Source organism: Mya arenaria, chromosome 14 (assembly GCF_026914265.1).
Source record: "Mya arenaria isolate MELC-2E11 chromosome 14, ASM2691426v1".
Lineage (NCBI taxonomy): Eukaryota > Metazoa > Mollusca > Bivalvia > Myida > Myidae > Mya > Mya arenaria.
Window position 1 is genome coordinate 9,967,865 of NC_069135.1, and position 22,004 is coordinate 9,989,868.

The window sequence follows — 22,004 nt, forward strand, 5'->3', positions numbered from 1 at the left end:
ATCATCATCATCGTCATCATCATCATCATCATTATAATCATCACCATCGTCATCGTCATCATCGTCATCATCATCATCATCATCATCATCATCATCATCATCATCACCAAGACAATCCTCAAACAACATAAGTAAAGAGAACTGGAAGAAATATATACTACACTAAGAAACCTAAAAACAAAGGTGAAAAGACAGTCAATCACAACGTACTTTCAAGAGAGATGCGCAGGCCAACCTAAATCAACAGATTTTTGGCCAATGATTAAACCTTTCTTTTTTCAAAAGAGCACAGATAAGTCAGATAATCCAATCATACTCAGAACAACACAAAACAAACTCATCACAGACCAAACACAATCTAAACTCATTTTACATAAACATACATGAAGCTCAAAATATTGGAATCGACATTAATGTCAAAGTCAACGATAAGCTCAAAATTTGAGTTCAACCTGTTAATGAAGATACTGTCAAAAAGATTATCCACAATCTCAACCCCCAAAAAGCTACTGTGGTCGACCGAATGTCACCAAAAGTTATAATATCAGGGAAAGAATCTTTAGCTTCACCTATTCGCAACATGACAAATACAATGATAAAACTTCCCGGAAAGCCTCGAACTTGCACAAGTGACACCTTTATTTAAGAAAGATGACCCATTTATTGAAAACATACAGACCAGTCCGCATCTACACACTTTATTAAAACTATTTGAACGAATCATGCATGATCAGTGGGTTACCCATTTTATCGAAAGATTCAACCCGTACTTTAAGGTCAAACTTTGGGTGTCACACTACATTTCTAAGGTTTGTAGATTACTGAAAGTTTGCTCCTGATAACAACCATTATTTAGGGGCCATACTAATAGACGAAGTTTTTCGACTGTTTTCCGCAGGGTCTCGCAGATGTATCATGTAGTCTCCTGAAACGTTTCCTCTCAGAAAGAAAACAAAGAGACAAATTTGGGGACCACACAAGAACATGGCAACACGTTCTCCAGGGTGTCCCTCAACATTTTAATGTTGTTGTGCTTTTGGGAGTATGTGTAAATGTCTTAGCTATTGTATATGCTTGGAAGTTATTAAACACTTTGCCTCTAACTCCAGTTGTTAGCATGCTTAACCCTTTATTTATCCTACATCTTATTTTGTTTTAAAAGTGATTTTTTTTGTTTTCATTTGTCACATTTTTCTTAGATATTTCTTCAATACCATTGGCATTGCGCTGCTTTTCGTATCTTATTTGGCAATCTGCTTTTGTTTGAATATTCTTGCATTTTGGGCTTTTAGTTCAAACTATACGTTCAATACTAAATACAGACGTAAGCACATCGTCTGAATAATCTTCTAAGCATATTTTTAATAAACAAATATTCTAGTCAAAAGTGATTTCATTTTGATATTCTCGTTTGTTTATAATGCTCCATCAATTAAGGATCGATGTATTTATAATCATTTATTAATATGTATTTTAGTGATGACTATTTTGTTAATACTATTCAATTTGAATCTAATTGAATGCATTTATTATCTTCTGGGTTCTGTGTTGTAATTTTGATATATGGTCTCAGTTAATATGTAATTTGATTTGCATTTTGTTGGAAAATAACTGTGCGAGCTCGTCTTGTAATTTATTTATATATCCGGCGTGATCTACTGCTGCATGATAGAACTATTGGATCGAAATAAAATGTTAAACGACCAATTCCAACATATACCTGTATACGGGGATATCAGGCTCAAGACCACAGTTATCTGCCCCCCGTTGACCAAGATCCGGATGTGAATACAGAAACAAAGAGTGCTTGTGTTCAAGTATCAATATTTTATTAAAATTGAATGAAAAAGAAGCAAAAAATGTTCTTTTTGCAGAGAACTTGACTGAATTTGACACTCTATTGCAGAAATTGATAGTTTTCAATGTAAATATTGGAAAAATCATAGCTTGTGGAAGTCTGAAAATTAGTTGTTTGTAGCCGATTGACTCCCTGGCGGAAGGGTTATGTATTTGAACTCAATTTTGACAGTCGGGTCAATGGTCAACATGGTGTTTTCTTGTGATTATATTTTGTGTCTTGAATTGTTCTAGAGATGCCATGTCCTTGTTTTTCAATTGGGGTGTGTATAAAGTCAAAAACCAGGTTAGTGTCTATATGAAACATATAGTAAAAATAACTGTGGTCTCACGCCATCACTGCGTTTGCGTTTGATTCCCGTTACGAAATGACCGACTTGAAGAAAGACGTTATGTCTTGAGTATAGAAGCGACGTTTGTAGAGTGTCTTAATTATAATCTAATTTTAAAGGTTTGCAGTTAAAAAAAGTGAGATCATACTCTTTTGTGTAGTACTTTGAGTGAGAAAATTTATATGTGTTTGTGTACAATGACATGACATAGACTCAATTACGAATAAACTTGTGTTGTCATCTAATTTCGCGAGTTTCTTGTTTTGTAAAAATGATGTAAAGTTTGATTATAATCCAGTTTCGAGTTTCCCGTCTGTGACATGTTAAAATTTTACTAATTTGATGCTGAAAATGTGGGGCACCAGTCCCTTATATTTTTTTGGAATCGTATACTATACATTTGTATTAAAAAATAATTACATGTGGCGATTATTCCAGACACATCTGTCATGAGTTCAGTTAACGTGTTTGCGGTGAACGTTTGCTGTTTGGTTTCCCCTTGCAGTGAGTTGCAAAAGGGAAACCAAACAAAACAGTTTGCTTATGTTAGATAATGTAAACCTTTACTGAACACATGTCAGGATGACTGTATGATGCAGAGCAAGTTTGTTTGGGCTGTTTATCAAGTCATACAGTACTGTTAAGACCAAACTTTACACTCTTGTTCACTAGGAGTGCACTAGTAGTGAACAATTTGTGCACTATGGATAAACTAATGTAGTCTGTAGTTTATTAGATAAGCCAGTATTGATTTTCCTGGTCCACTCAGATTGGCCTTACTATATTGATTTAATTTTACTGATAAGATCATTTCCTCTAGCAGATCATTGTTTAACTTGTGATAAAACATTTTAGTATACTGCATTTATTGATGACTTTATGATGATCATCATTTAATGGGCCAGTAACTAAAGACAAGGGGTTTCTACCCATCATTTACTGGTCATATTTGTCTTTTTTTTAATTCTAATGTTGGTGAAATAAGAATAAACATTTCTTAAATAAATTTCTTTGTAAGCCAATATTTGAAAATAGGGGTGCTACTATTGTAACATCCTAACAATTGTTTTTGGTAATTCAGACATTTAATTAAAGTCAATTAGTGATTACAAAATAATAATTCTAAATCCTAAGTATATAAGTGAACAGCACTATTATATATTCAAACAGTGAATGCAAAACCAATGTTTATGATAAAAAAGGTAATTTTAATTTAAAAGACGAAAAAATATGCATGCAGTGTTGAAAAAATACCTCGCCTTAATTAGATTTAAAAATAGAAGCTCAGGCTATGTCTTCAGAAACAGATTTTTCATATATGCATTACATTATAACTTCATCAAAAAGTTTATAAATACTAATCTAGATGAAATTCAAATTGTCTGTAACTTTCCTGTATAGATGTTACGTAACTATATTCACGATTAATTTCATTACTTTTCATTATAAACATCTTAAAAGCCTAGTTTGAGCATTTGATACTGAATGTATCTATTTATCTTTATCTATAAAAAGAGCACAAACAGGAATTATCCTACCAAATGGCCCACTAACCAGGCATTAAATTTTAATTTCAGAAAATTATAAAATGCTTATTCATACTTTTGTAATGAGATTACCCATTGTAACAATGTTAGCCCCAATAGGTCGAGGCAATAAACAATACACAGGAAGTATCAGGAACCCTGCTGTGATAACTTATAAATGGCAAAAAAGGGAATTATACTATGCATCCAACCATTAACCAGGCATTACAATAAATATGAGTTCTAATAAACTTGCTATTTGATGTTAAAATACATGATATGCATGGTTAATATTAAATATCTCTACTCTTAACAATTTGATTAACAAATGATGAAAGTGTCCTAAAGAAATAGTATTTTTATTTTATAACGCAGTTGCAAAATATAATAAATATAAACTACTTTCCATCTTTTATAAATAGTTGAGTATAGACACTACAAACGCATCAAACAATTGGCATTTTGTCGTAAGAAATTGAGCGTATACATTTGCGTATCTGCAAACAAATTTTAGGTGTTAAATTGTCTGCAAGTAATGCTGCTATATATGGTGAACTGGGAAGACGCCCGCTATTCATAAATAGATATTATAGAATAATAAAGTACTGGTTTAAGTTGCTGTGTTCAGAGAATTGCATAATGAAAACATTATATGTATGTTCCTTGAATGATTTACTGAATAACAGTCTTCGACGTAACCCACTCGACCATCGACCGAGTCAAGCTGTTTTCCGCTCGGTCGACTGAAAAAATCAAGTCACTAGCCCGACCTGTCGAGTGATTTTTTCCCGAAAAATAATTATCCGAAATGTTATACCTATCGGTATCCGTATCTGTTACAACAGGCTACCTAGACTAACTATGACTGGTTTACCGCTATTCGTATCAGATCGATAAACGCTTATTCAAAATGTAACACTTCGTGTACTTGAGGGACGCTTGAAAAAATGAGAACGGGATACAGTCTATTCGTGTAGCTGTCATTTCTTCACACTGAACAATGTCGCTTCTACGTTATTTCGAAGGAGCTACCCCGAAAAGAAAGGCTCCTGGTGACAAGCCTGATGCATAAAAGAAGGTAACTAAGGTTTACGAACAGGCAAGAAAACGAAAGTTCCAGTCATTTTGGACTGTGAACAGGCCATGGCTTTGTTACAGTGAGGGTATTATGACTTGTAGCATTTGTAAACAGTACTCCCCAACCAATGACAATGCTGAATGGATGGTAGGTTAAATAAAGCAAGAATTGATATAGTCATTAAAAAGTATATGAAACTATATGAATTCAAAAGAATACAATGTACATGTTCACAATTTCAGACCTCTACTCCATCTGGCCAGACCCAAGGAGGTTATCACACTTGCAGACTCTGATCTCGACCAGGCAGATGAGATGGAACAGGCAGATCTCATTTACAATATAACTGTTTGTACTGAATTTTACAATAATTATTAAATACTATTTTCGGTTGAACAGTTATTTTGACAAATAAATTTTATGCCATTTCATGCATTACTTTTAGTGAATAGTCAACTACAACATCGCTGGTGCCAGAGAAGATGATGTATGATGGAGACGATAGTGACAGAGTACGCGACTGTGAGATGTCAGAAGACCTTGTGTTTTCATTGTTGATGGAATACAGTAGAGATTAAAATGAGAAAACAGTTTACTGGTGTTATAGCTTTATGACCTTATACATATATTAAAATATCTCTGTTAAAAAGTTATTTTGGTTCGGGCTAGTGAAACTTGATTCGGGCTAGTGCTTTTTCCACGCTGCTAGCCCAACTGGGCTAGTGCTTGAAAAAAATTAGTGCGAAGACTGGAATAACAAAAATAACTGGTTGTCAAATGTGAAAAACTTGTTGTATATATATGGTTTTGGTGAGGTGTGGGAACAGCCATATTTAGTTGATAAAGATATATTTTTACTAAGCTTTAAACAAAGATTATATGATTGTTATATGCAAAACTGGAGAGATGATATAATGAAAAATTCAGTATTAAATGTGTATAAGGAAATTAAGGTTAGCTTTGAATACGAAATTTTTCTTAATAGTAATATTCCCCACTATCTGTTAAAATTATTTACACAAATGAGAATATCATGTCACAGTCTAAGAATCGAAACTGGGCGATATGGAAGAAATCGCATTGACAGAAATCAAAGATACTGTGAACTGTGTGATACTGTGGACATAGAAGATGAGTATCACTTCTTGTGCATTTGTAATAAATATAAAGTTATACGCAAGAGATATTTACCCAAATATTATATTGTAAGACCTAACATGATAAAATTTTTAGAGTTGATAAACACAAGAAATGAGACACTAATTCTGAAAATAGTGACTTTCATAAATTGTGCGCGTAAAATACGAACTAATTTGTTAACTCAATGATGTGTTGTTGTTGTTTCGTTGATATTGCTTTTTTGTATCATGTATATTTCATAAAAATAAGACTTAAAACTATGCTATATGCTCATAAATTGAATATTTGTTATCATTGATACAAGTATAATATTTCCTTTGATAATATGTTTTGATGCATGTTCTCCTTAGTAATAGTATATATTTGATATGTTTGTAATGTATTCTAAATGGTATATTGACTATTGTATATATGTATGATCATGTTGATGGATGATGAACTGTATGTTTAAATCCAAATAAACTATTCTTCTTCTTCTTCTTCTTTATAAAAACATATTTGTTAAAATCTCTTCTCTAAAACCAAATTCATAAAAAATATATTGAGTTGCCTAGTTTTAAGATGTTAATTCTCTGCTGTGTATCCCTTGTTTATTGCACTAGTGTCAATGCAGGGGCCAATTTCCTGTGTATTTGTTTATTGGCTTGGGGCCATTTTGAGGTGACACCATTTAGAGTAGAAAATAGCATTATCTTATTAATACACAACCAATTCTTGCATAAACAATATATGTAGAACAAAATACCAGAACTGATCATGAGTCACTTCATTATAACGGTTATGGTCTGATTGTTGCAGGCTCTCACTTTCAGTACAGAGAGTATTTATAAATAAGCTTGTTATGACGATTTTAGCCGACTCTGTGCATGTTTTAACAGATCTTGTTTGGAATAACCGATAAAATTGGTGTGCTTATTAGATTTAGTTTTAGATATTATTTGCACAGAATATGATTCACATTTATATAGAGTTTATTCATGTCTGAAAAGTCGTGGATTTTTTTTCGTAAAATGCAAGATACCGTTTATGTCCTGTTATACAATGTACACCCAGGGTGCATGCCTTTTGTTAACCCTGCACTCTTAACAAAGAACCATTTTTCTCTATTCAGCAACTTTTAAAACTCCCCATTTAATTCAAGTAAAAACATGAAAAACTCCCCAGTCTTCGCTGCTCACTCATGTCCTCAGTATATCAATACACAAGTTCAGCAATTTTAATATTATTTATTGCAACTTCATGAATACAATAGGGTTTGTTTTTTTCTGTATATGCATGAATTCAGCAGGTGCTCTAAAATGGTGACTGCTGGAATGCTTTTCATCGGATAAAATTGCATTTGTTTTTTGGTTCAGGGTTACGTTGCAGAATTGTAATATAGACTCAAGAAGAGACCCCTGGCATGTCTACTAGGACATCCACGTTTATGAGAACATTTACAGTACTTGTCTTTTGGTTTCTTGTATCCAGAGAGGAAATTTGCTTTGCTAGTTTGTAGAAATATTGTTTTGGAATCAAGATAAATTGTTGCTATGAATTGATGAACAGCCCCAGAAATTTGGCTCTGCATCATAATATAATTTGCGAGCTTAGACAAAAGTCTTTTTGAATATGTCGTCTTAAAACATGTAAATAAACTCAAAACACCGAATTGTGTCACCCTGTGCATGCTGGCAAGATGCTAAAAGTGAAAGGTTAAATACTTCTCTTAATTTCAACTTCAAATTTGTTAGTAAGATTAAATATTAATTATGTTTCATGAAGTTTCATTAACCAAACCATATTTTGTCTATTTACTTTATTCTATTAAGATTTACAGTACAAATTAATATGATTAAAGTGGGCAAAAACTAGGGGTGCTAGAATCTACAAATATGAATGAAAAGATACAAACTTTAATATAATAAATGTCAGATATGTGTTCATCACTGGTGAATTTAAGGCCATTTAATTTATTTTCAACAGCATGTGGTTATGAAGTACTTGTGTTTTATGTTGGTCCAAATAGCTGCATATGCGAACACTGAAATTTAGCTTGTTTCCATGGTAGTTAATTAAAATTTGTTTTTCGTTAAATGGACAAAAAATTAATTACATCGATATTTGTGAAAGAACCCAAGGTAATAATAAAGATATTGATCAAAATTTCAAAAAGTGGTCATAATCAGAAACAAAACCAGTATTACAAATTATTATTTTGGCTGCTTCAATTTCGATTATTCAGAAATTGTTATCTGTTGAACTGCCCTTGATATCAGCCATATTTTTTTTACCTTCAGATGGAGCATGATGATGGCGATGTATCCTGTGCAAAAAGGCAGCGCTTAGAAAACAGCAAAGACACAGACAGATGCACAGACAAAGGTTCATTTTTAAAAAATTTAGATATTTCAGTCAGCTGGTGAGTTTAAAAGTTTTTATAACTTGGAACCAGCATCATGTTTTAATTTGTATAAAACATGCATTAATCCATTTGTAAACACAATAATATATTTGTACAAATGGGCCATGACCTTCTGCAGCCAATTGTATCAACTAGACTAGATTTAACCATTGATTAACAGTCTTTGTCGTAACTTGGTTGCCCAAAGCCCGGGACAAGTAAAGACTGTTTCGGACAAGTAAAAATTTCCGGGCTGTTGCCCGAATGGACAAGTACACTTTTCCAAAATTTAGATCCCTCTGTTTTCATAGTTTCATAGCAACAATTCACAAATCCTGATTGAACATTATTATGATATTGAAATATTGATTTTCGTCTATTTACGCATGAATTGGTTATTTTGGGCAAGTTAAACTGTTTTTGGGCAAGTGGTTTTCTTCAATTTTAATTGCCCAAAGGACAAGTGCTGAAAACATTTTAAGGCAAAGACTGGATTAATGTAGTCCAGCTTGAATCACTTCAACTTAACCAAAGCTTCCTACAATGCACTGATTGTCTGAAGGACATGGTTTAAATCAGTGTGTATTTACCGCTTTTATCTATAAATTTTGCAGTTTTGAATTAATGAAACATCTAACTGGATTTGTTTCAGAAGACATACAAGAAGAAAACTCAGCGGACAATGCCTATTCGACAGGTCCAGTCAGGGAGGATGATGTTGGGATAACAGAGTACATCTCAACATTGCCAGGCTTCTCAGGAATTCTCAAACAGAGGTAAATTGTGATACAGGTGTACATTGTGAGGCAGAGGTACATTTTACGAGGTACATTGTGAGGCAGAGGTACATTGTACGAGGTACATTGTGAGGCAAAGGTACATTGTACGCGGTACATTGTGAGGCAGAGGTACATTGTGAGGCAAAGGTACATTGTACGAGGTACATTGTGAGGCAGAGGTACATTGTACGAGGTACATTGTGAGGCAGAGGTACATTGTACGAGGTACATTGTGAGGCAGAGGTACATTGTACGAGGTACATTGTGAGGCAGAGGTACATTTTACGAGGTACATTGTGAGGCAAAGGTACATTGTACGAGGTACATTGTGAGGCAGAGGTACATTGTACGAGGTACATTGTGAGGCAGAGGTACATTGTGAGGCAGAGGTACATTGTGAGGCAGAGGTACATTTTACGAGGTACATTGTGAGGCAGAGGTACATTTTACGAGGTACATTGTGAGGCAGAGGTACATTTTACGAGGTACATTGTGAGGCAGAGGTACATTTTACGAGGTACATTGTGAGGCAGAGGTACATTTTACGAGGTACATTGTGAGGCAGAGGTACATTTTACGAGGTACATTGTGAGGCAGAGGTACATTTTACGAGATACATTGTGAGGCAGAGGTACATTTTACGAGATGCATTGTGAGGCAGAGGTACATTTTACGAGGTACATTGTGAGGCAAAGGTACATTGTACGAGGTACATTGTGAGGCAGAGGTACATTGTACGAGGTACATTGTGAGGCAGAGGTACATTGTACGAGGTACATTGTGAGGCAGAGGTACATTTTACGAGGTACATTGTGAGGCAGAGGTACATTGTACAAGGTACATTGTGAGGCAGAGGTACATTGTGAGGCAAAGGTACATTGTGATACAGAGCCTTCGGAAAGTTGCACAATGTTTAAGTACAACATTTGAGTATCAATTCATTAGTTTTTACAGATTTGTTAACATATTAAGGTGAGCTTTTCTCTTAATATAATATTATCAGGCAGCTGTGGTTCTGATGAAAATGTTAGCCTTATGATGACCACATGTTGGAACTGTATAAAAGTGGTCTATTTGAAGGAACACATCTACAGATTTCAATTAACAGTTTGCTTTGCTAAATGGTAAAGATAAGGAGATTGATGTATTTGTGCAGGTACTCTGACTTCTTGGTGAATGAGATCAGCCTGGATGGTGAGGTTGTGAGACTAACTAACACTGACCTGCCCTGTCCACTACCCCAAGCAACACCACAGGTCAGTTACTGGCCATGTGACCTCTGGAGGCTACATTTGTTGTATTCATTGAAAAAGAAAGCAGTTAACCATAAGTACCAAAAACACTTAAGTGCTGCTATCACACTTGATCTTAAATGACTTTTTAAGTGCTTGATCTGTTTTGATTTTTGCTATACCCCAGGTATTTGAACTTAAAGAACTTGTCAGGTATAAATTCAATGCACTTAGATAATTCATTGTCAAAGTGTTCACAAACAAAAGTTTAAAAATGTGAACCAAAGATGATTCTGCAAATTGATTTTTGATATTGCTCATATTACTTACAAACATATAATATAAATACCTTCACTAAACAGTATTTCAAAGTACAGTGGAAACTCACTAAACCAGATCTCCACAAACTGGAATCCTCGGGATACCTGACTTTTTTCAGAGTCCTGGTTTTCCCCGTCTTTTTTCAATGTATAAAAATCCCTACAAAACCGGAATTCCGGGGACCGGACAAAATATCGAGAAAATTTGTTAGTTGTCAACGTAATTTTACCTCACAAAACCGGACGTTTATTTGTTCAAACATGTCAAAATAATTTTGTGTATTAGGAATTCGCGAATCGCGTGTCACTTTGTTTTGACAGCCGGTGCGTCGTTAAATATTGCACCTGTGATGTTGTGATAACTCGATAATCGATAATGATGATTGCGCTTAGGATTGACTGCCGCACGATAATCAAACGATAATCAAACTTGTGAAAAGAAAATTGATTGAAACATTAATTTGTTTGTTGCAATAAATAAAGAACTAGAAACGGTTATTAAGTGATCATTTTGGAGGGTTGTTTTATCTAAAGACTTCTATGATTGAATCAAATCAGAGCGGTGCATTAATTAAACTATCAAACATACTTAACAAGCATTAAATTACGCGAGTTGTTTTATTTTAAGACTTGGAAAAAAAGATGATTATAAAAACGCAGAAATGTTTAATTAGGTTTATCACTTTTGCATGTGCTTTAATCATGTCTCAACCTCCGTCTAAACGTCGAATAATTGAACTTCCCTTTTCATTTTATTCCAGTTTTCAACTTCCCTCTAAAGGTTAACTCAGTTAATATTTTGAGTAAACTTACTCCGTACATCAAATCCTCACTAAACCGGAATCCTCACTAAACCTTGTCCGGTTTAGTGAGTTTCCACTGTAGTAATAACATTTCAAAAATATTAGTTTAATTGGTCAATTTAAAGAAATTCAATCTTATTAATGGAGTAATAGGTTCTGTGTTATTTGTGATTCACCTACCGGGTACTTGTTGCATATTTTTGAATAGTTTGTGGTACACTTATGTCCTCCCTCAGGTAGAGACGGGATCCCTGGCACTGGTCTCAAGAGAGGATGCTGACAAGCTCACTGAGCTCCTACAGTCTAAAGACACGTCCAGGTGTGTCACCATACAGGTACATGTCTAAATGCCAGGTGTTAAGCATGATGGTACCAGTTCAAGTTCATCATATCTGGAATTCTTTTTCTGGCCTTAACCTGTGATTAATTGACTTATTGTTGATAAAGACTAGCAATTGTGTTATTCATGTATTGACAAATCCTTGACATTCACTTTTCCACCATGAAATAATGTACCGGTAATACTTTTCATACTGAGAGTTAAGTATTTCCTTGTACCGTATATAAATACAACTTCATCAACCCAAATCAATGTATCCATGTGTATCTGTAAGGCATCAACAGACAAGGGTGAGAGGACAAGAATGCATGCCGAGATATCACGATGTTTCCCGGGGCTAGAGACGGATACGGTGGTGGACGGGGACAATAGGCTGATACAGGCCCGAATCACTACAAACAAGGGTACAACTATCTGTCTGGCTTGCCCATCTGCATTATGTTTTATGTAGATAAAATTATACACTCCAAGAAACTTTAAGATTTGAATTTGCTAACTAATGAATTATTTGGCATTTGATAAATTAGTTTTTAGGTCATCTGCATATATTTATTTTTTGTAGAAAAAATGTGAGGGATTGTCATAGGCTTGGTGTCACTGGCATTCGTTGTCATTTGGCCAAGGGTATTTTAATTAAACTTGGTGTACACATTAATTATGGCAATAAGCTTATATGTGAAGCTAGTTCCACAATTCCTGCTAAAGTATTGTGGACAAATGCCCCCCATTAACTGTTATTAAAGGAATAGTTTTGTCCTTGTATTGCAGTGGTTTTGTTCCGACTTTGTCATTTTCATTTTACCTGTCTAAAATCAGTAATTCTATTCAAGGCAATGCGCGTCACAACTGGCCGAAGGGGCGTGGAGATTACTGCCGGTTTGTTCTCTACAAGGAAAACAAGGATACCATGGATGCTGTGGGCCTCATAGCCAAGATGATCAGGTATGTTTTACCTTCAACTAGAATGTTTTCCATTTCCCTTTTCATAAACATTTCATATTACTTGTAGCTAGAATGTTGTGTTTGATATGAAATGGATGTTTTTGTGAACCCTCTTATAAAGGGTTAAATGTTGATAGAGTACTGTTAATATGTATTATTTACATCGGAGGTCACCAATAATCAATTACATTAAAGGGTTTATTGCCATGTTACTATACCTTTCAAAATTAAAAATGACAGTGGATCATTGTATCAAGGATATTCAATTCTTCATTATGAAAATAATTAAAACAATTATTTATTAATTAATAGAACACAGCGTAAGGCATTGTGTTAATTAGTATTCATTATTATTCTCCCCAAAAGGGGCAGCATATCGTCTCTGCTTTGGCAATCCATCCGTCCATCGCACCGTTGTCAGGAGAATAACTTAAGAGTGCTGATGAGATTATGACAAAACTTGAAACATAGATGGGGAGAACCATAATCCTATGCATATGCAGAGATAGCATTGAGAAAAAGTGCAGTGCGGATATTCCACCACCTTTCATATTTATTGAGTTATCTCCCGTGTTTACAATATTTGTAACATTTGTGACTGATTATCAATGCCTATTGTCAAATAAATGTATGCATGTCGCCTGTATGAGAGATCAGAAGAAAATATTACTAACTGGTAAACACTAATGCCATCACCCTATTAAACTGTGGTTTTTTTTTTTCTTTTCCAGTCTGAAGAGCAGCCTGTTCCAGTACTGTGGAACCAAGGACAGACGAGGGAAAACCAGCCAGCACATCTCGGTCTACAAGTGAGCTTCTCTGGGTTTCTTTATCCACTTATTGAATCTTTTTTGTCAACCCCACTTGTGATGAACTCCACATAGTAGCCACAATGGTGGTTTGGTCTATGGTATTTGTGAATGCTTTGTCTGTATGTTTTCGGCTTTTCAGGGGCTATAACTTGGCCATACTTTGGGGAATCTGAAAATAACTTGGGTGAAATTTTCACCATGACCAGACAGGGTTTGTGTGCAAGACACATGTCAAAGGTCAATGTCACACTTAAGATCACTTGTATTTTTGGCTTGTCTAAGCTGAAACTTGGCCATGCATTTGGGAATTTTATGTTCACTTGACACAATTGTTCGCCAAAAAAAGAAAGTATATCACATGCAAGACCCTCATATGTAGGTCCAGATGTCAATGTCATACTCAAGGGTTAGTCATCACAGTCCTTGTATATTGGCTTGTTCAGGCTGTAACATGGCCATGAATTGCAGGTTTTCAAAACACAAATGTTCATCAAAAGAAGACAGGGTATTGCATGCAATACACATGTCTGCAGGTTAAGGTAACTGAGGTCTAAGTTCCTTGTATTTCTACTTGTTCAGGCTGTAACTTGGACATGTATTTAGGGATTTTGAAATACCTTTGGACAATGATCACCATAACAAGAGTGTGTGTTTGCATGCAAAACCATATATGTAGGTCAAAGTCACACTTTATAATTAGCCTTCAAAATTACAACAACAATTACACTTAAGGTTAAAGAGAAATCTTTCTTAGAACTGTTCCATGGGCTCAACATTTTTTGACAACAAACATCTGCTTAATATTATTTATTACCTTTTGTGATTTTGCCTTATAAGATTTGCACAGACAAGAATGTGAGAACAGATAGGGCTACAAATAAGACACATCTAAAATTAAAAAGCGTGCAGTTGTAGCTACATTAAAAAATGTATGTGTTTAAGTTTTTGAACAGGTTCCTGCTTTTCGTAAATATTTCGTTGAGAAATTGAAAGGTAGTGTAGTATTGAAATCATTGTAAAAAAACATTCTGCTATTCATGTTTTATTCCTTTCTTTCTATTAGGGTTGCCCCAGAAAAACTACGAGGTCTCAATAAGAAACTAAGAAATATAGTCCTTGGAAATTTCAGGTAAACATTGTGATGAATAGAATGTTTTTCAATGAATTCAGTCTTTTACTGATTTTAAAAATCACAGTTAACTCTAGCATGATCTTCTATTGTTACGGTAAATTATTTAAGACTATAGTGCATGTATTAAATGATTGCATGTAGAATTATGTTTTACTTGTTTTGACATTTTTACTGGATTCACACTTGGATAAAAATTAAAAGCCTTTGATTTGTTGATAAATCAGCCTGACCCAGATCATATCTGTAAATATCTTAAGACCAATTCTGCCAATGGTATTTTAAAGATTAATATACATTTTATAAATATGTTCCATGTCTTCCAGCTATGTGGAGAAGCCCCTACAGTTGAGTGGTGCTCAGGGTAGCAAGTTTACAGTGGTTCTACGGTCTGTGACTGGTTCTCAGGATCAAATTGATGCTGGGATGACCTCGCTGCGGGAGACCGGCTTCATCAACTACTTTGGCATGCAACGTTTCGGCACCTCGGCTATACCATCTCATCATATCGGCAGGTATGTGGACATACAAGATTAAAGAACTATGCAGTCAGATTGCTACATAGGGGAACTTTTAGATGGAATGTTAATAAAGCAAATTGTCCATACAGCTGCAATTAGGATATAGTTTATTTGGCCTTTACCCAATTGACTAACAAAAAAAACAGTGACCTGAATGATTTATTAGTTTCTTATGCCCTCACTAATGACGCGATTCTGTCTGTAAGTATTATGTGAACTTGTCATTCAAAACTCCAAAACAATTTGACCTTGAGTTATGAATCCTCAAGGGAACTTTGTTGAGATAAAGACCTGGGGTTTTGTTTGCAGCTTCACATAGTAAAGGAAGAGTTATGGCCCTTCAATTAGCATTTTCAAACTTGTTTTTGGTTTTTCAAGAAAGAATTTAAGGGGTTAGGAAGTAAATAAAAAGTTAATATAAAAAACATAACTTCCCATCACGTAAAATGTGAGTCTGGTATTTCCAAACAAATGAAATCTGGCGTAATACATATCTTGACATACATGTACAACACCATTATTGGTGATCTAAGAAAAGCCTTTGAATGCTGTTTATAATGTAATGAAATGACAAAAAGATATAAAGGGATTATAACAAACATGGTGACTGTTTTATCTCTCTAGTTCAACATTTACCTTTTCAGGGCCTTGTTGTTGGGAGACTTCAAGACAGCTGTAGAACTGATTCTGAAGCCAAGACCAGGAGACACACAAGGTGGTTATTTTAATGTTTTCAAGAGAACAACATAGGCATCATGATGTCACGGTTGTGAGAAAGCAGGTCATTGGTGTTTATGCAAATTAGGTTTAACTTTTCCTACACTTCATACATCAATGAAATGCAAAAAATAATGTTCAATTCTTATATAAACATTACAATGTACCGTTAATTAGTAAGTTTTGATTAATCACCAAATGCTTACTTAAGAAATTAAAATATAATATTAATAATAGTAATAAAATAGACATGAATCTTTGCAGAACACTTTATAAATAGTATGCTGCACATTATGTATCTCCAGATGAACAGTTGACTGCTGCACGCCAGTTTTGGTGGGAGAAGCGAGACAGCAAGGCGGCTATCAACAAGTTTCCCAAGTTTTCTTACATTGAGAGGAACATTCTGTCTGGACTTGTAGGCAATGAGAACAACTTCCTTGGGGCTTTCCAAAAGGTACATAAGTTCTCAAAACTAAATATAGATCATTTGTAGAATTCCTATGGGCAATGTATATAAAGAAAAAAGAACTACCGCAAATGACTGGGTATTAGACACACTTTTTTCCCTCAGATTTCGATGTAAAAAAAATGTCCTCTAACCAGTAACAAGCTTTTTAACTTTTTTTCTGAGGTCGATTTCAGGCCGAAGGTTTGTTTAGATTTATGTAGAAAGGGATGTTACTCGCGTCATATCGATCAAGTATATACGGGTTAAAACGGCAGTTGAAGATCGGGATACGGTATATCGTAAGACCGTATAACGTTTTTAATTTAAAAAAATATATTGTACGATTAAAATTATTAAAATTATTCAATATTCAATATTATTTTGAATATAACAATAATTAAACATGCATATAAAGAAGCAAAGCTGTGCACTGTCAAAATATTTTTGTCAGTTGAACGATCAGGTGTGAAAAACTCACACTGCCTTTAAAGCTCTTTAACATACTGATACTAAAAACTGTTGCGATAATGGTCTTGTTTTTACACACTTTGTCATTTTCTTTATTCTTTTCTGTAGGTGTTGACATTTTGAGAACAAACCCTTACAATATAAGGTTTTTGCATTACTAAACTTTTCACTCTTGACAGGTTATTGTTTACGATATACTGTCAGAAAGAAATCTTAAAAATTGTCATAAAAGGTACTTTTCAGTGCCATCCAGCTACAAATTTTAAATAATTTGTTACATAACATGAAACGAATAAACAATGAAACATATTTTGCTTTGTATTTAGTATTGTATGGTTTTAAAAATAACCATCGCCATTTTCACAAAAAAAAAAAATTCTTTGTCAACAAACATGGTGGCCGATCGCGGCAGACGATTTTGACATTTTTTTCTATGCGTCTTTTAACCCAAAACATAGATTAAAAGGGTTTTTCTCGGATTTTCACAGATTTTTTTGCCTGCGTCTTATACCCCCTATCATCTTATACCCAGTCATTTACGGTATCTGCTTCTTAAATTTTTAGGCTATATATTTTGTTTTTAATAAAATAATGAAAGCATTTGGTATGTTTTGCTACAGTTGACTTTGTGCAAAATACTTAATTGAAACACATAAAGATTCTCACATGAAGATGCCCGGTAAGTATATAAGTTCAAACACAAAATACTAAGAGTCAAGACATGTGTAGCAAGGCATGACAAGCATTTGTATAAAGTGGCCACCTTTGAGAAAAAGGTCAAATTGGCTGCAAAGAAGGGTGGGAGATTGCTGTCATGAAGCTTTTCAATGCGACCTTTTTCTAATGATTGTATACACTCAACACATTCATTCAGAGTCAAACACTTTTTACATTTGTTTTACTGTCACTTACTTTATCAAAAATAAAAATAAAATCACACACATTGCATAGTAAATGTTTGATCGTAAAAATAAAATCCCCATACATAAAAGAAATGAATACAAAAAGTGTCTTATCTTATCTCATCAAGGGACAATGCAAACAGTAAATCCATAATAACTAGTGTTCTTTTTCGGTATTTCATCATTAACTTTGTGTAATATAATGTTTATTTACGTATCTATTCATTAATTGTGTTAATTCTGATCAAAACGTGTTTTTGATAACCTTACTTTAACAATAAATACTTCGCTACAGAAGATCTTTACTAATTTCTAGTTGTGATCAAAACCTTTGTCAATGTGTTATAAATTTGATCCGTAGGACAATCATGTGATGTAATACCCATTTCGATTGGATGAGGGATATTTTCAAGGCCGTCATATTATTCTGTTAGTTTCTGTGTAGAATTATTGCTCTGTACAGGTGTCTTAAATAAACACCCGATCTAATTGATTATCTCAACATAAGAAATGATTAGTGGAACTGTCAGTGAATTCATGGGATCAAAGGATAGTGAATGGGGCTGTGTTTGACAGTTGGCCGCTTAGTTAAAAAATGAACGGGGAATTTGTAGTGGCTGTATAATACAGGTGGCCATTTTAAACAGGTGGCCTTATGACCAGGTCTGACTCCATTGTGTATTGAACACTTTATTCTGCAAATACTCAAAATGTTCCAGTTATCACGCAACAACCGACTGATGTACGTACATGCCTACCAGAGTTACATATGGAACGTGTCCACATCCCATCGAGTCAAGAAATACGGGCTTAAACCCATGGTTGGGGACCTTGTCATACCAGGGGTGGGGGACTACCGACAGGAAGGTTTGTTGGAATTTTGAGTTTAAAAACTAAGCGCTTCATTTATCTGTTGTAAATGCCATTTCATTTCTATAGAGTACATTTCTCTTAAATCTGCATTAGATCAGTCTTATTTTGGTGAAGAGCACTTCTTAACATGTTTTCCCCTGATATAGAGGACACAGATGAGCAAGCAAGTGAAGATTCTGACAGCAAGCCAAAGCCTGTGATTGTTACTGCAGAAAATATTGGTATGTAACGCTTGAGTACAATATTCAGCATTCAGCAAATCGAAAGAAAGTTACATAAGTAATATTACTTAAGTATGACACTTACTTAAAGCCTCATTTATTTGCATTTGCCTAGTCTGTTTTTGTAGCGAAAAACCTGACATTCAAATTGTACTACATGAGATTTATATTCATTACAATATGTAAGGGCTTATTATGTCAGTGCTTATTTCAATAGTGCGCTTTGATTGGATAAGTGGAATGTCATTTAAAGGAGCTGTACTCCGTATGATGAAATAGCGAAAAAAAAAAAAAAAAAAAAAAAAAAAAAAAAAAAAACTGACACAAACTTGTTTTTACGTATTTTTCCATTAAAAAAGATTACTAGGTATGTCTACCTAGCAGAATTAATTCCTTATGCATGATTGGCTAGTCGATGTTATCCCGTGATATTACCAAATTAGGTATATAGCTTAGATATTCCAACCATTTAGGGCAAGCCTTCGTAGCACAGTGGATACAACACTGGATTGCAATTTTGGCGACACCTGTTCGACCTGGTCTCCGACTCAAACTTTTTTTTTTTACATAAATAGTCGTCTTGAGATTCGTTACAAAAAAAACTTTTTTGGTGCCAATCTGGTGTACAGTCCCTTTAATCAATTGTATACCTTGTTACAATTATTGGCTATTTTCTACTTTTCTTTAGCAATAAATACTTAATAGCTGCAGAATATTATATTTATTTCTAATTGTAATAAATCATTATTGGAAATGTAAATATTATAAGGATTAATACAAAATGTTCATGTGTTCGTGCTGTATGAACAAAGGGGGGTTATTTACCAAGTAGTGGAAGCACGCTTCATAGAATATGTTTGTGTGCCCTCCTGCCCGCATACGTCATGAACACACACACACAAGCGATCAGTCCTAAATTGGTACAAAGATATTTCAAATAATTTATATCCTAGAGAATGGGTTGTTTTTCTAATGAAGTTGTCTGTAATATGAAGACTTTGCATGAACTTTAAGAACAGGCCTGATACTAGTCTTGTTTCAGCTGAGTACAGTATCTATGATGTGGTGTTGCCCACGCCTGGACACTTTTCCGTGTACCCAGATAATGACATCAAGTCACTGTATAAGGAACTCATGGAGAAAGATGGTCTTGATTACACAGACATGAAGCGGAAACAAAAGTAAGACATTTTACATTACCCGTCATCTGTTTTCTAAAGATAGTGGACTAGGCATCGTCATAGTCTTCGTGTTTTGGTTTGTGGCTTCATGTATACTTTATAACCTTGGCCATAAAATGAATAAAATGGTTGTCCGGTAAGCGCACTTACTACTCACCCAGGCTCAATTCCAGGCCTGAAAACAAATGAGCCTGGTTTGTGGTCATGAAGATGTACAAGTGGGCTTCCTTTGAGTACTGTGGTTTCCCCCACAACACAAGATTACACTCTTACTTGTTGTGCCAATGAAAATATTGATATAAAATGAATATATATTTGCATTAACTTATTTCACAATTGTTGTAACAATAAGAACAAACTAACTAAAAAAATGATCAAGAATTCAAAACAATTAACATTTCACTACTGAAAATGAACCGGTGAAGCAAGGCGATATTAAAATGGCTAAAATAAAAGTTGTGTTATGCCCTTTAACCCACAGTGAAAATAGACAAGCACTCGCATCCAATTGCTGTGCTAATGTTTCACCTTTTGGGTATTAAACTAAAAAAGTTGAGTGTTATCACGTGACATAAATTGTATATTTACATTTTGTAAGCATCTTTTAACTGGATCTTCTGTTAAATGCATAACATGCATCATATAACTCTGATTGGTTTCCAGGGACTTTTCCCTACCAGGGACTTATAGACACATTCTTGTGAAACCAAAGGACGTATCCTGGCAACTCCATCACTATGATGACCCAAACATTCCCCTTGTGCTCAGTGACTGGGACATCATCAAGGAAGAAAAACTGCCAGAAAACACAAACGGTAACACTGAAGCCCATTTGTTAACAGATTTAACCATATTGTCTAATGATTGTTATTTAAAGCAGAAACATTTCAAATGATCTTACTTTAAATCAAAATTTCTCATAATCATGTATAATGTTGCCCATGCATAAATCCTACTTGTATTTTCAGAAGGCAGTAAACTTGCACTGGAGGTTACATTTTCCCTCCCTCCGTCCTGCTATGCTACCATGGCTTTACGAGACCTGCTCAAAATCGACACGTCAGCAGGGTATCACACCTCATTGACTAACGCAACTTGACAGACAAGGGTCTTTTAAAGGGACTCCCATGTGTTCATTCTAAAATAAATGTACGGTGACAACGATATTATTTACTTCTTTTGAGTAATGAATTGTCCAGGTTCCATGATCTTGCATGAAGCCGCTGACATTGGCATGATGGCTATGAGAAAACCTTGTCTTTTATATTAAGAAAACAGATCTTAAATGTCTTCAAATTAACAAATTGGCCAATCTGAAAATAATTATACTCTAGTGGATAGACATTTTGAGCAGATGAAAAAAGGATTGGTAACCGCTGTTATCTTTATCCAGGCTTGCCGGATTTGTTATGCCCCCACAAAGTGGCGGCATATAGGGTTGCCCTTGTCCGTACGTACGTCTGTCTGTCTGTCTGTACGTACGTACGTACGTCCCGAAGATTGTTTCCGATCTAATTCTTGAAAACCGTTTGTCCAATCCTCACCAAACTTTAAACACATGTTTGTGACCATAATATCTTGATCAAGTTTGATAGTCATGGAAATCGCTTTAGTCATTCAGGAGTTACGGCCCTTTTTTGCCAAAAATACTTCAAAAATATATGTTTCCAATCTAATTCTTGAAAAGTATGTGTCCAATCCTCACCAAACTTTACATACATGATTGTGACCATAATATCTTGATCAAGTTCGATAGCCATGGAAATCGCTTTTGTCATTTAGGAGTTACGGCCCTTTATTTGCAAAAAAAGACTTGAAAAATACGTCCCGAAGATTGTTTCCGATCTAATTCTTGAAAACTGTTTGTCCAATCCTCACCAAACTTTTAACACATGTTTGTGACCATAATACCTTGATCAAGTTCGATAGCCATGGAAATCGCTTTAATCATTTAGGAGTTAGAGCCCTCAGATTATCCTGAATAATCATTATGGCTT

At 34.6% G+C, this 22,004-nt stretch overlaps 1 protein-coding gene across 2 annotated transcripts; it reads left to right on the plus strand.

The window, feature by feature from the left end:
• Positions 1 to 2,048: 2,048 nt before the first annotated feature.
• LOC128217189 (pseudouridylate synthase 7 homolog) lies at positions 2,049 to 21,173 on the plus strand. 2 transcript variants are annotated; one of them, XM_052924143.1, is made up of 17 exons: positions 2,049 to 2,143; positions 8,213 to 8,297; positions 8,969 to 9,092; positions 10,252 to 10,351; positions 11,687 to 11,785; positions 12,065 to 12,194; positions 12,621 to 12,732; positions 13,464 to 13,541; positions 14,608 to 14,673; positions 15,000 to 15,188; positions 15,839 to 15,909; positions 16,217 to 16,368; positions 18,452 to 18,599; positions 18,752 to 18,826; positions 19,869 to 20,007; positions 20,671 to 20,822; positions 20,976 to 21,173. In XM_052924143.1, exons 1-17 carry the CDS (start codon positions 2,099 to 2,101, stop codon positions 21,104 to 21,106), a joined length of 1,896 nt encoding a protein of 631 aa, XP_052780103.1. In that variant the 5' UTR covers positions 2,049 to 2,098; the 3' UTR covers positions 21,107 to 21,173. The 2 variants fall into 2 exon arrangements, with proteins under 2 accessions (XP_052780103.1, XP_052780104.1); XM_052924144.1 differs by lacking the exon at positions 2,049 to 2,143 and adding an exon at positions 2,230 to 2,325.
• The last annotated feature ends 831 nt before the right edge of the window (positions 21,174 to 22,004 follow it).